General features: G+C 44.0%; 4 protein-coding genes and 1 pseudogene across 11 annotated transcripts in view; 2 read left to right on the top strand and 3 right to left on the bottom strand.

The window, feature by feature from the left end:
• LOC144695212 (uncharacterized) overlaps positions 1–13,976 on the bottom strand; it is a 303,141-nt gene that overhangs the window by 148,743 nt on the left and 140,422 nt on the right. The gene's annotated exons all lie outside the window — the stretch shown is intronic.
• The window catches only part of LOC144695208 (uncharacterized), a 267,173-nt gene that overhangs the window by 121,663 nt on the left and 131,534 nt on the right, over positions 1–13,976 (top strand). The gene's annotated exons all lie outside the window — the stretch shown is intronic.
• Positions 1–13,976, bottom strand: part of LOC144695229 (uncharacterized) — a 105,690-nt pseudogene that overhangs the window by 30,824 nt on the left and 60,890 nt on the right. The window lies entirely within an intron of this gene.
• The window catches only part of LOC144695200 (uncharacterized), a 177,647-nt gene that overhangs the window by 148,569 nt on the left and 15,102 nt on the right, over positions 1–13,976 (top strand). The gene's annotated exons all lie outside the window — the stretch shown is intronic.
• Positions 9,222–13,117, bottom strand: LOC144695259 (uncharacterized). The gene has a single exon (XM_078566167.1). The coding sequence runs from the start codon at positions 12,637–12,639 to the stop codon at positions 11,788–11,790; it is 852 nt and encodes a 283-aa protein (XP_078422293.1). The 5' UTR covers positions 12,640–13,117; the 3' UTR covers positions 9,222–11,787.

Below are 13,976 nucleotides of genomic sequence, written 5' to 3'. Positions count from 1 at the left end.
GCCTTGTACAGTTGCAACAACATTTCCCTATTTTTATACTCTATTCCTTTAGCAATAAATGCCAAAATTCCATTTGTCTTCCTTATTATCTGCTGTACCTGCATACTAGCTTTCAACAAATCATGCATGAGGACAACCAGATCCCTCTGCACTGAAGCATTCTGAAGTTTCTCTCCTTTTAAATAATAAATCACCTTTTTATTCTTCCGACCAAAATGGATAACCTCACACTTATCCACATTAAACTCCATCTGCCAGATTTTGGCCCATTCACCTAACTTGTCCATATCAATTTGTAAATTTCTTATTTCTTCATTGCAACTTACTTTCCCAACCGCTTTGGTGTCATCTGCAAATTTAGCTATCGTACCTTTTTAATCTTAAAGCAGTTAAGGAAAACCCTATTACTGTCACACTCCAAGTAAACAGGAAGCCTCTAGTTATGGAGGTGGATACAGGGGCATCAGCCACTATGATGGGTGAGCGCACGTTTCAGTAACTTAGGGAAGGTACTCAACCCTTGAGCCTGGAGAAAACTGCTGCCCAGTTGAAGACTTACACGGGAGAAGCAATAAAAGTTAAAGGCACCACCGTGGTACCTGTGAGCTATGGGCAGCAGTTAGCCCAGCTGCCAGTAATAATAGTTCCGGGCCATGTTTGGCTAAAAGAAATCAAGTTAAATTGGTCAGAGATTTTTCAAGTGCAGGCAGGAGGGCTGCTAGAATTGTTTTTTAAAAAATGACAGCGTCTTTTGCAACTGAGTAAGGGTCACGACCCAGAACAGCCAATCAACACTGAGTATGAGGAAATTTATAAGGGGTGGAGTTTTCCTAGTCTAGTCTAGGATGTATTGTAGCCTTGTTAGAGGCCTGCAGCTAATCCAGTAGCTATATAAATAAAGTTTGTTGCTCAACTAAAGAAGCCTCTTGGTAGTACATCTCTACAATATTCATTCCTGAATGAGTGGATATTACAGGATACCATGTCTATAAAACTGATCCTTCACTCACTGGATATTCAGCCCTGAACATTAGTGTGGATATTAGGGGATACAATCTGTATAAACTCTGCTCCTTTACTCACTGGATATTCAGTCCTGAACATTCGTGTGGACATTTTGGGATACAATAGAACCATAGAAAAGCTACAGTGCAAAAAGAAGCCATTTAGCCCATCATGTTTGCGCTGACCAAAAAAGAGAAAAAAAATATATGAACTATAACAATCTGTATAAACTCTGCACCTTCACTCACCATCTCCTCACTTGGTATTCAGTCCCTGCAGGAAGTGAAGCAGCTGTGGAAGAGGAAGAGGAGAATGTAGGGCTTAGGAGCAGGAGTAGGCCATTCAACACTTCGAGCCTGCTTCACCATTCAATAGGATCATGGCTGATCTGGTTGTGGTCTCAACACCACTTTGCCGTCTGCCCCACATAACCCTTGACTCCCTTGTCTGTCAAAAATCTGTCCAACTGTGCCTTGAATAAGTTCAATGACCGAGTCTCCACTGCTTTCTGGGGAGGAGAATTCCACACACTTATGACCATTTGGGAGAAGGAGGGAATGGGTAGAGTGGGTGGGTTCTCTGATTGACGTCTCTCACAGCCAATCCAAATATTTCTGGAGTAACATGAGTTTCCTGAAGTTTGGGAAACTGACCGGTGAAATGGAGGCGACTTTGAGCAGCAGATCAGGTGGGGATTTAAACTTGTCATTGTCCCATCTGAATAAAACCTCAGTTATTGCAGCTGCTGTCTCAGTTCCCCCGGTAAACATTTGACAGAGATTTCTAGTGTGGGAATAGCATTCTTCATCCTCGGAGGCTTTCAAACTGAGGACATCAGTGTGGGATGTGTAGCCTCGGATGTATTTGACAGAGATCAGAAGAGGAAGACCCACAGCATCCAAGGCAGCGATGATGTGCAGTGGTGGAATCAGCACACACAAAGCAGGGAGAAGCACAGGATAGATGGAGAGAGGACAAGGATCCAGTGCTTGGGCATTGATTTTGGGTGTGAGGTGCAGCTCATTTTGTGGGTATATGGCCCATATTTTGATATCCAACAGCCCTGCCCTGTCCAGGGGTCACCCCCTGTGGAGGTTCAGCTTGCCTTAGCTCCAATTTTGGAGGTTAAACATTTACTGCATCTGGTTCCTCTCTCGGGATGTCCCACTCCATTCACCTCTCCTAGGATGTCCTGCTCCATTCACCTCTCCTGGGATGTCCTGCTCCATTCACCTCTCCTGGGATGTCCCACTCCATTCACCTCTCCTGGGATGTCCTGCTCCATTTACCTCTCCCGGGACGTCCCCGTCCATTCACCTCTCCCGGGATGTCCTGGTCCATTCACCTCTCCTGGGATTTCCCGGTCCATTCACCTCTCCCGGGCTGTTCCAGTCCATTCACTTCTCCCGTGATGTCCCGGCCCATTCACCTCTCCCAGTTCCTCTCCTGGACTTTCCCAGTCTAGACCTTGTTTGAGAGTGATATTGTTCAGTCTGCAGTACATTAGGATGATTGTGACCATTCTATCTCTCTGGGGAATACTGTGATCCATCTCCAGGTGGAGCCAGTACCTGAAACAGTTCTTCAACATCCCACCAGCTTCTCTCTTGTGAGCTGCCTCAGTGAGACATGGTTGTCAATAAACAACACCTCCTCTTCACTGTATCACTTGACTTTGGGAATTTGCATTTGCGAAATAAAACAGCTTCAGGAACCCAGACACAAAGACAATTCTGACACCTGCAGGTCTAACTAGTGACCACATTAAATCAAATCAAACTTGCAGGCTGCCAGTTTACAGGGGTTAAACGCATTCTGTACACAGCGTTGGGACTTAACCCCTTAGAAGCTGAATCTATCACAACAGAAATATTATAAATTATAGTCAGCTGTGGCTTTGTTAGCATTCTCGTCTCTGAAGGTTGTAGATTCAAGTCTCACTCCAGAGACTTGAGAACTGAGGCTGACACCAGTGCAGAACTGAGGGCATGCCGCACTGTCAGAGGTACCATCTTTCAGATGAGTTAAACCAAGGCCCTGTCTGCCCTGCCAGGTGGATGTAAAAGATCCCCTAACACCTTGTCATAGAAGAGCAGGCGAATTGTTCCCAATTTCATGGTCCATATAAATCGTACAATCAATGTCACAAAAACAGATTATCTGGTCATTATCACATTGCTGTTTGTGGGAGTTTGCTGTGTGCAAATTTGCTGACACTTATGCTAAATTACAACAGTGACCACCCTCAATAAGCATTTTGTTGGCTGTAAAGTGCTTTCAGAGACTGAGTTTGTGAAAGTTGATTATATAAATGCAAGTCTTTCTCTCTTAGGCAAATGTTATGCTTCCTGTGAACTGGAAATTATAAACCTATTGATGGAGAAAGTATACCAGTCCACAGTGACATCGACCAATATATTGTGTACAGGACTATTACTGTAGGCTCTTGAGTGTTTCAGTGAATAGGAACACACCATGCAAATGGGTTAAGTTAAAAAAAATGGGTTAAGTTAAAAAAAAAGTTAAAAAAAAGTGAATTTATTGTGAGTTATAAATCTATACAGAAGATTGATAAAAAGGCAAACAACAACAGCTGACACCAAACTTTGAATCATCCACAATAACAAAGCATTTGAAAGTCACAAACTAAAGCAGGGTTCAATTCTACTCCATATTCCTGAGAGCTGGCTTGTTTTAATGCACAGGGGGAATAGCATTAAAGTTAAAGCTAGGATTTTCAGTAGTGATGTCAGGAAGGCAGGTAGTGCAGGAGTCCCTCAGTGTATCTCACTCTCCAACCAGTATTCAGTTCTCAATACTGGTGAAAGTGATGATTGATCTGGGAAGTTCAGCCAGAGCCAAGTCCATGGTATTACAGGTGGCTCAGCTGTACAGGTGGAACAAAGAAGACTGGAAGAGCAATAGCAGTAGGAGATTTGATAGTTAGTGGAACAGACAGACATTTCTGCAGCTGCAGACATGAATCCAGGATGGTATGTTGTCTCCCTAATGCCAGGGTTGAGGATGTCCCTGAACAGCTGCACAGCACTCTGAGGGAGAGGCTGAACAGCCAGGGCTCATGGTCCACATCAGTACCAATGACATAGGTAAAAAGAGGGATGTTGTCCTGCAGTAAGAATTTAGGGAGCTAGGTAGGAAATCTGCATGCAGAACCTCAAAAATAGTAATCTCTGGATTAATCCCAGTACCAGGCGCAAGTGAGTATGGAAATAGGAAGATAAAGCAGATGAATGTGCAGCTGGAGAGATGGAGCAGGATGGAGGGTTTTAGATTCCTGGGACATTGGGATCTGAAGTCTGGGTGGACTTGTTACTACTGAATTCAGGGCACGCAACTCAAAATAAATGTAAATTGCAAAACCATTATGACCGCATGATCAAGTTTCCCTTGTGGATTTGATCTGCCTGGCACACACCATCTGCCACGTCATAACTTAAAGTTTAGGTTGACTATGGAAAAGGACAAGGAACAATCCAGAGTAAGAATAATTAACTGGGGCAAAGCCAATTTCAATGGGGTAAGAATGGATCTGACCAAAATAAATTGGAATCAAAGGTTGGCAGGAAAAACAGTAACTGAACAATGGGCTGCCTTTAAAGAGGAGATAGATCAGGCAGAGTCAAGGGATATTCCCACAAAAGGGAAAGATAGCGCAAACAAATCCAGCGCTCCCTGGATGACAAAAGAGATGGAAATTAAAATGAAGAAGAAAAAGTGTGCTTATGACAGATGCCAGGTGGATAATACAACTGAGAACCAGGCTGACTATCAAAGGTTCAGAGGGGAATTAGAAAAGCAAATGAGAAGCAAAGAGAGAGTATGAGAAGAACCTGGAAGCTAACATAAAAGGGAATCCAAAGGTCTTCTATAGGTATATAAATAGCAAAAGGGTGGTAAAAGGAGAAGTGGGACCAATTAGGGACCAAAAAGGGGATTTCCACGTGGAGGCAGGGGGTATGGGTGAGGTCTCAAATAAATACTTTGCATCTATCTTTACCAAGAAAGAAGATTCTGTGCAGGTCATGGTGAAAGAGAAGGTTCAGACACTTACAGGGTTTAAAATTGATAAGGAATTATTGGATAGGCTGTGTGTACTTAAAGATGATAGGGACAAGGACCATATGAGATGCATCAAAGGATAATGAGGGAAGTGAGATTGGAATTTGCAGAGGCACTGGCCATAACTCTCCAATCTTCCTTAGACTCAGAACTGGTGCCAGAGGACTAGAGGAGTGTGAGTGTTACACTCTTGTTAAAAAAAGGGTGTAAAAATAAGCCCAGCAACTACAGGCCAGTCGTGGTGGGGAAGTTTCTAGACTAGATAATTCAGACAAAATTAATAGTCACTTGTGAAAATTAAGGAAATCCGGCATGGATTTGTTAAGGGCAATTAGTATTTAACAAACTATTTGAGTTTTTTGATGAAGTAACAAAGAGGGTTGATGAGGGCAATGCTGTTGATGTGGTGTACAATGACTTCCAAAAGGCATTTGATACAGTGCCACACAGCAGACCTGCAAGCAAATTTAGAGCTCATGGAATAAAAGGGACAATAGCAACATGGATATAAAACTGGCTGGGTGACAGGAAACAGAGTGATGGTTAATAGATGTTCTTTGGACTGGAGGAAGGTTTATAGTTGAGTTCCCAAAGGGCCAGTGTTAGGACCCCAGCTCTTCCTGATATATATGAATGACCAGGACCTTGCTGTACAAGGCACAATATCAAAATTTGCAAACAATACAAATCTTGGAAGTATTGTGCACTGTGAGGAGGATGGTGAAGAACTTCAAAAGGACATGGACAGGTTGGTGGAATTGGTGGACAAGTGGGAGATGAAATTTATTGTAGAGAAGTGTCAAGTGATTTATTTTGGTAGAAAGAATGCAGAGAGATAATATAAACTAAGGAGTACAATCCTAAAGGGGTGCAGGAGCAGAGGGACCTGGGTGTATATGTGCAAAATCATTGAAGGTGGCAAGACAGGTTGAGAGAACAAACTGAGCTTTATCAATAGGGACATAGAGTACAAAAGCAAGGAAGTTATGTTAAACCTGTATAAAACACTGGTTCAGACTTAATTGGAGTATTGCGTCCAGTTCTGGCCACCGCACTTTAAGAAGGATGTGAAGGTATTAAGAGAGGGTGCAGAAAATATTCATGAGAATGGTTCGAGGGATGAGGAATTTCAGTTATGTCAAAAGATTGGAGAAGTTGGGACTTCTTGGAGAAGGTTGAGAGGAGATTTGATAGAAATATTCAAAATCATGAAGGATCTGGACAGAATAGATAGGGAGAAACTGTTCCCTTTGAAGAAAGGATCGAAAACTGGAGGGCACAGATTTAAGGTAATTGGCAAAAGGAGACATGAGGAAAAACTTTCCACCACGAGTAGTTAGGATCTGGAATGCAGCGCCTGAGCATGTGGTGGAGGCAGGTTCAATCGAGGAATTCAACAAGAGGGAATTGTATTATCTGGAAATGAAGCATGTGTTATGGGGAGAATGCTGGGAAGTGGTACTAGGTGTGAAGACTCTGTCACATTCCTCACTCCTGAAAGGTTCCTCTCCTGTGTGATTCCTCTGATGTCTCAGGAGACTCAAAGACACCACAAAACCTTTAACACAAATCTCACACTTGAAGGGTTTCTCTTCCATGTAGCTGCACTTGTGATAAAGAGTGCTTGAAACAGATGCACCTTGGGTTTTAAGAGATCTTTAGAATTCCCTCCTTAAACCTCTCTGCATCTTTATCTCTCTCCCCTCTTTTAGGACCCTCCTTAAATCTCACACCTTTGACCATGTTTTTGGTTATCCCCTCCTAATATCTCCTCCTTTGTCTTGGTGTTAATTTTTCTCTGATGACGTCTCTATGAAACACTTTGGGATGTTTGACTATATTAAAGTGCTCTATTAATACAAGCTGCTGTCCTCTCACATTCCCTCCAATCCTCAAGGCACTGACCTGGAGTACAGACTGTGGACATTGATTGGCCTCTAGTACTCTGTTCGAGTGGCCATTCAGCATGTGTAGACCCAGACAGTGAATGTTGTGAGACAATGGAGACTGTCACAGCCAAGACACATCCTGCCCTCCCCCTGACTTCCCAGCTGGAGTCACCGAAGAGGAACAGGATTCCTGGCTGATTCTCCCCTTCCATAGACCAGAGATGCTAAGGCTAATTGAAGTCCCTCCATTACTACCCCAGGAATGGCTCCTCCTCCAGGTGCTTATGCTGGTAGATCAGAAGTTGAAGCCTTTCTAACTATTGAGTATCTGATTGCCTTCTTGGTCAGAGTGAGAGTCAGTGAGTGACTTGTACCTGATGCTGCACTGAAAGGATGCTGAGTTTATACAGGAGCTTCTATACATATTGATGTCTTCCTTTGGTGATGTTTGGTGATCTGGTCAAAGGTTAAATTGGCCTTCTTGAAACTTATGGACTGATGGTGGGAGAGGTTCAAGACAGACACTGCTGAGACAGACAGTGCTTTGGAACGATAGCTCCCCTGTGCGAGCACTGGAGAGTAAACAACACAGACAACTCTCAGTGCAACGAAGCAGGTGACCCGGCTCCAAGACCATATGGAGACGTTGGTGTATGGTGAGAGAGGAGGAGGTGAAACAATCCTGGCACACATCACACTGGAACAGTTTGTCTTCCGTGTGGGTTCACTGATGTTCCAGGATGTCCGACAACCGTGTGAAGCTTCATTACAGAACTCACATCGATAGGGTTTCTCCCCTGTCTGAGTGTGTTGATGGACCAGGAGATACGCTGACTGTGAAAGTCTTGTCATACCTGAATGGTTTCTCCCCAGTGTGGATCCTCTGGGTTTCAGGAGATCGGAGGATTAGGTTAAAGTTTTGTCACAAACATTGCACCTGAAGAGTTTCTATTCTTTGTGAGCTCTCTGGTGTCCCAGCAGAGTTGAAGATTTCAAAAGTTTAATGTAAATTCCAGACTTGAAGGGTTACTGATGGACCAGAACTTTTGTGATGTCTTCAAGCCTCCTGGTACACACGAGGATTCACAGGGGAGAAACCAGTCAGGTGTGAGTTGTGCGACCGAGTTCAGGGAACACCAACACCAACACTGATACAGCGGAGCCTGTAGACATACTGTACTTGGATTTCCAGAAAGCATTTTATAAAATGCCACATCAAAGGGGATAACATATTAGACTGGATAGAAGATTGGCTGGTTGGCAGAAAACAGAGAGTATGTACAAATAGGCCTTTGTCTGATTGGCAGGATGTAACGAGTGGGGTCCTACAGGGGTCTGTGCTGGGGCCTCAACTTTTTACAATTTACATCAATGACTTAGATGAGGGGAGTGAAGGCAGGAAGAATAAAAAGGAGAGCATTACTTAAACGGAGAACGATTGCAGAATTCCAAGGTGCAGAGGGATCTAGGTGTTCTAATACATGAGTCACAAAATGTTAGTATGCAGGTACAGCAAGTAATTAAGAAGGCTAATGGAATCTTATCCTTTATTAAGAGAGGAATTGAACATAAAAGTAAGGATGCTATGCTTCAGTTATACAGGGCATTGGTGAGACCAAACTTCGAATACTGTGTGCAGTTTTGGTCTCCTTATTTAAGGAAGGATGTAACTGCATTGGAGGCAGTTCAAGGGAGGTTTACTAGATTGATACCTGGAATGAGCAGGTTGTCTAATGAGGAAAGGTTGGACAGACTGGGCTTGTTTCCACTGGAGTTTAGAAGTGTGAGGGGTGATTTGATTGAAGTATACAAGATCCTGAACGGCCTTGACAAGATAGATGTTGAAAGGATGTTTCCTCTTGTGGATGAGTCCAGGACTAGGGGGCAATGCTTTACAATTAGGGACCGCCCTTATTGGACAGGGCTGAACAGAAATCTTTTCTCTCAGAGGGTTATGTAACTTTGGAATTCTCTGCCTCAGAAGGTGGTGGAGGCGGGGTCACTGAATATTTTTAAGCAGAGGTAGATAGATTCTTCTTAAGCAAGGGAATCAAAGGTTATTGGGGGCAGATAAGAATGTGGAACTCAAAACACAAACAGATCAGCCGTGATCTTATTGAAACAGAGCAGGCTCAAGGGACTGAATGACCTACTTCTGCTCCTATTTTGTATGTTCGCTTCAGGAAACTCGTGTTACTCCAGAAACACTTGCAACAATTTGAATTTTAAACAATGTTCCATGTGGTCTGTAAAATGGCTACTGCCCTCAAACCTTTATTTACATACGATGACATCAATGGTCACATTAATATGGATATGGGAAGCTACAGTGTACAAAGGCATTTATCCAAACATCCCTTAGTTCTTAAAAAAAATCATGTACTATTGTTTACAAGGTACTCTACATTGACAGTCCCCCATAAAGAAAATTGTCACACTTAAACTTTTTGTTCTTTCTGGTCTGTTCCAATTTCGTCACTCCCTACACACACATTGCATACACAACCTTTAAAGTGTTCAGGTCTTCTTATGGTATGTGTGAGAGTTGTTGTTGGCTGTTCATCCGGTGTCTGCTGGTTCCTGAGGTGACGTTGTCTCTCTGGGGGATGTTGTTGCCATGGCAAGTGTTGTTGCTGTGGTAATTGTTGTCGCTGATCCGTTGCATTTGTTGGGGAACGGTTGATCTCTGGGACTGATGGTCCTTCAGTTCCTTGCTCAGTTGGTGAAATCAGATCTGCTTCATCAGCTGTCTGCTGTGAAGGAGCAGCTTCTCCGGTTGCACGTAGATATCTGCGGTTGTGACGATAGATCTGGTCCTTCACTTTCACCGTCTACGATCAAGTAACAACTTCTCTACACAGGTCCCAAGTTGCCAAGTAGGCTGACTTTTGTTGAGTGTGTTGAATGTTTTCACTCTGACCAGCTCTCCAACTCTCATCCCTGGCAATGATGTGGCAGCTTTGTCAAAGTGAAATTTGTCCTTCTGTTGTTTCACTTTGATCTTGTCACTCACTCCCTGTTACTGCTTCTGGTCTCAGTAGTTTTTTAGCTGTTGGAAGAGTAGTCTGGGTGCAGCGTAACATTAGTAACTGGACTGGACAACTTTCCATGCCTTCAGTAGGTGTGTTTCTCCACTCTAAGATTGCCTTGTACACATCTGTGATGGGTCTAGTTGATTATTTGATGATCCCTTTGGCAGTTTTCACTGCTGTCTCAGCCTTTCCATTTGACTGGGGATAGTGTGGAGATGATGTGTGGTGCTGAATTTCCCAATCATTCGTCAAGTGTCTGAAATCTTCACTCATGAATTGAGGGCCATTGTCACTCATCACAATGTCAGGAATGCCATGACGACTGAAGTGTGTTTTCAGGCTTTCTACAACCTCACTGGTAGTCGTTGACGTCAGCTGGTCTAACTCCCAGTAGTCTGAATAGTAGTCGACTGTGACAAGATAATCAGTTCCAGTGAGAATGAAGAGGTTTACTCCAAGCTTCATCCATGGTCTGTCTGGGATGTCATGAGTCATGAGCAGCTCTTTATCTTGCTTAGCTTGATGTTCATTACAAACACTGCACTGGCTGATGTGGTCCTTAATCTCATTGCTCATGTTTGGCCAGTGAAGCGCTTCTCTTCCCTCCCTCAGACTAGACGCGATTCCTTGATGGTTTGTGTGGATGTGCTTCAGTATCTCTTTTCTCATCTCATTAGGGATAATGACCCGAGTCCCTTTGTACAAGATGTCATCTTGGAAGATCACTTCATCTCTGTGTGCCCAATACTCTCTGTGTCTCTGATGGTTTCAGGCCATCCTTTCATCACAACTTCCTGTAACATTTGAAGAGTTGTATCTCATTGTGTAGTTTTCTTGATCTGAGCAAGACGCTTGTCTGTCAGATTCAATGTCTCTGCTGGATTGATGACTTCCAGAGCATGTCGTGCTGTTGCTTCTTGTTGAATCTGGAAGATTTCACTCTCTGTACCAGCATCATCAAATTTCTTCAAAGAGAGTGCAGCTCTCGAGAGCATGTCGGTGATGTACATCTGCTTCCCTTGCTTGTACTTCACTTCCAAGTGATATCTCTGCAAGTGAAGTAACATCTTTTGCAATTACTTTAGAGCAAATAGAAGTGGTTTGAGAAAGATGCTGTGAGTGGCTTGTGGTCAAGCTCTACCATCATTTTCTCTCTCTGAAATGCTCACAAGCAAAGACAAAAGCCAGGCTCTCTTTCTCAATCTGTGCATAGTGTCGTTCAGTTTGTGTTAGCGCTCTGGATACAAACACAACTGGTTGTCCTTGCTGCATGAGGGTTGCTCCAAGTCCTGTTTCACTGGCATCTCACTGCAGGGTGACTTCACCAATGACATCATCGTACCTCAGCACTGGCGTTGTCGTCACTAGTTGTTTGATGTGAGTAAAAGCTGCTTCTTGTTCTGTGCCCCTATACCACTGAACATCCATTGCAGTGAGCTTGCAACAAATTGAGCTAGAACTTGGTTTGGTAGTCTCCCTGTGTGTTCACTGATGTCCCAGGAGTACAACAGTTGCGTGAGGGCTTTATTACAGATCTCCCCTGTGAGTGCGTTGATGGACCAGGAGATACACTGCCGATGTGTAAGCCTTGTCACACACCTCACACCTGAATGCTTTCTCTCGAGTGTGAATTCGCTGGTGCTTTCGGAGATCGGTGTGTGGGTGAAAGCCTTGTCACAAACGTCATATCTTAAGATTTTCTCCCCTGTGTGAATCCTCTGGTGTCCCAGGAGGGTCGAAGATGTCACAATAGATTTATTGCAAACCTCACACTTGAAGGGTTACTCCCCTGTGTGGCTCCTCTGATGGAACAGGAGGTTCGATGACCTCGAAAATGATTTGTCGCACACATCGCATATGAATGGTTTCTCCTTGGTGTGGATGTGTTGGTGTACACAGAGGCTTGCTGAGTCAGAGAATGATTTGTCACACACTTCACACCTGAAAGGTTTCTCCCCTGTGTGAATGCGTTGATGTCTACGGAGGTTCCCTGACTGTGAAAATGATTTGTCACACACCTCACATGTGAACGGTTTCTCCCCTGTGTGAATGCGTTGGTGTATGCAGAGATCTGATGATGAGGAGAATGATTTGTCACAGACCTCACACGTGAATGGTTTCTCCCCTGTGTGAATGCGTTGGTGTACGCGGAGATCTGATGACAATGAGAATGATTTGTCACAGACCTCACACGTGAATGGTTTCTCCCCTGTGTGAATGCGCTGGTGTCTGCGGAGAGTTGATGAATCCGAGAATGATTTGATGCACACCTCACATGTGAATGGTTTCTCCCCTGTGTGAATGCGTTGGTGTATGAGGAAGTCCGATGACGACAAAAATGATTTGTCACAAACCTCGCACTTAAATGGTTTCTCCCCTGTATGAATGCGCTTGTGTCTGTAGAGAGTCGATGACCGTGAGAATGATTTGTCGCACACCTCGCACGTGAATGGTTTATCCCCTGTGTGAATGGTCCGATGATTCACCAGGCCCGATAATTGGGCAAAGCCTTTGTTACACACCTCACATTTGAATGGCTTCTCCCCTGTGTGAATGCGTCGATGATTCACAAGTGTGGATGATGTTATGAAGGCTCGGTCACATACCTCACACTTGAATAGTTTCTTTTCCATGTGGCTGCCTTTGTGTTAACGGTTGTACAGCAGGTCCATCTGGTGTCTTAAGAGATCTTATGAGCCTGTGGAGCTCTCCTCACACACCTTATGCTTGAACAGCCTCTAACCTGTAGGAATGAGTCAATGGCTCATGAGGCTTGATGAATGATTGAAGCTCTCACCACACTTGGAGCCACTCACACTTCTTCCCAGCCTCACCCTGACCGATCGCCCACAGCCGAACCTTCAGAAAGGTTAGTTCTGATGGAAGGTTCCACAAAACTGACCAGTTTCAGATCCGATGATATGTCAAAGCTCTCCTGACCCGACCGATTTCCAGATGATGGTTTCACTGCCCAGCCTTCTCGGTGTTGAACAATGCTGTGAAGGGACTGGATGTCTTCCCACAGTTGTGCAGTTGTTCCTTGGGCGATGTTCAGGATCTATCTGCGGTGTCTATCCTCTCTGTATTCTCTGGTGTAGTACGGTGCAATCCTTCTGTAAAACAGCAAAAGGAAACATGATTTCCTCAACTCCCTCTCCTCCTTTGCTAAAGGGACTGACTCCTCAGTTAGAGACTGTTCCACAGTGAGTGCCAGTCTGCTATTCCCCTGTGTGGAGGGTCAGATGCAAGTCCTTTCTTTTTCCTTACTTGACTGTCACACACCCTCTGTTTCCAGCAGGGACACTGGATGGTGACCAAGAACAGACAACGTGGTTACTTTCTTTCCTTTTTCAGGAGCAGTATTGGGTATATTTTAGAGTTCAGGTTTACCCTAGTGAAGATTATTATTGAATCTGCATCCACCATCCAATCAAGACAGTGCATTCCAAACCCTAACCACACGTTGTGTAAAAAAGGTTTTCCTCAAATCACCTCTGATTCTTTTGCCAATCATTTTTATCTGTAACCTCTAGTTATTGACCTTTCTGCCAATGGAAACAGTTTCTCTTTATTTACTCTGTTTAAAGCCTTCATGATTTTAAACATCTCTTAGCCTTCTCTGCTCTAAGGGAAACAATCTCAGCTTCTCCAGTGTATCCATGTAACTGTAATCCCTCAATCCTGTAACCATTCCAGTAAGTCACTTCTGTACCCTCTCCAAAATTCAGAGTGAGGGCGGTGGGAGGTCTTGGAGAGATTTGAAAAGACAGGAAACATCCAGCTCCCAAAACACAGACAGAACTGACCATTCACAGTCCACAGGATAATAACCAGCTCCCAACACACACACACACAACTCAACAATAGGAAATCAGTAAGAATCCTCAGACACTCTGCACCTCCCAGATAATTACACCTCACCTTCTCATATTCAGTAATGACCCAACAACAAAAGTCAGCCTGTAAATCA

This window comes from Cetorhinus maximus, chromosome 21 (assembly GCF_964194155.1).
Source record: "Cetorhinus maximus chromosome 21, sCetMax3.hap1.1, whole genome shotgun sequence".
Taxonomy (NCBI): Eukaryota; Metazoa; Chordata; class Chondrichthyes; order Lamniformes; family Cetorhinidae; genus Cetorhinus; species Cetorhinus maximus.
This window is presented reverse-complemented; position numbering and strand designations above follow the sequence as displayed.

Coding starts and splice junctions, on each gene's coding strand:
- LOC144695259 (XM_078566167.1), bottom strand. CDS start 12,639: ATGGAAAAGAAACTATTCAAGTGTGAGGTATGTGACCGAGCCTTCATA.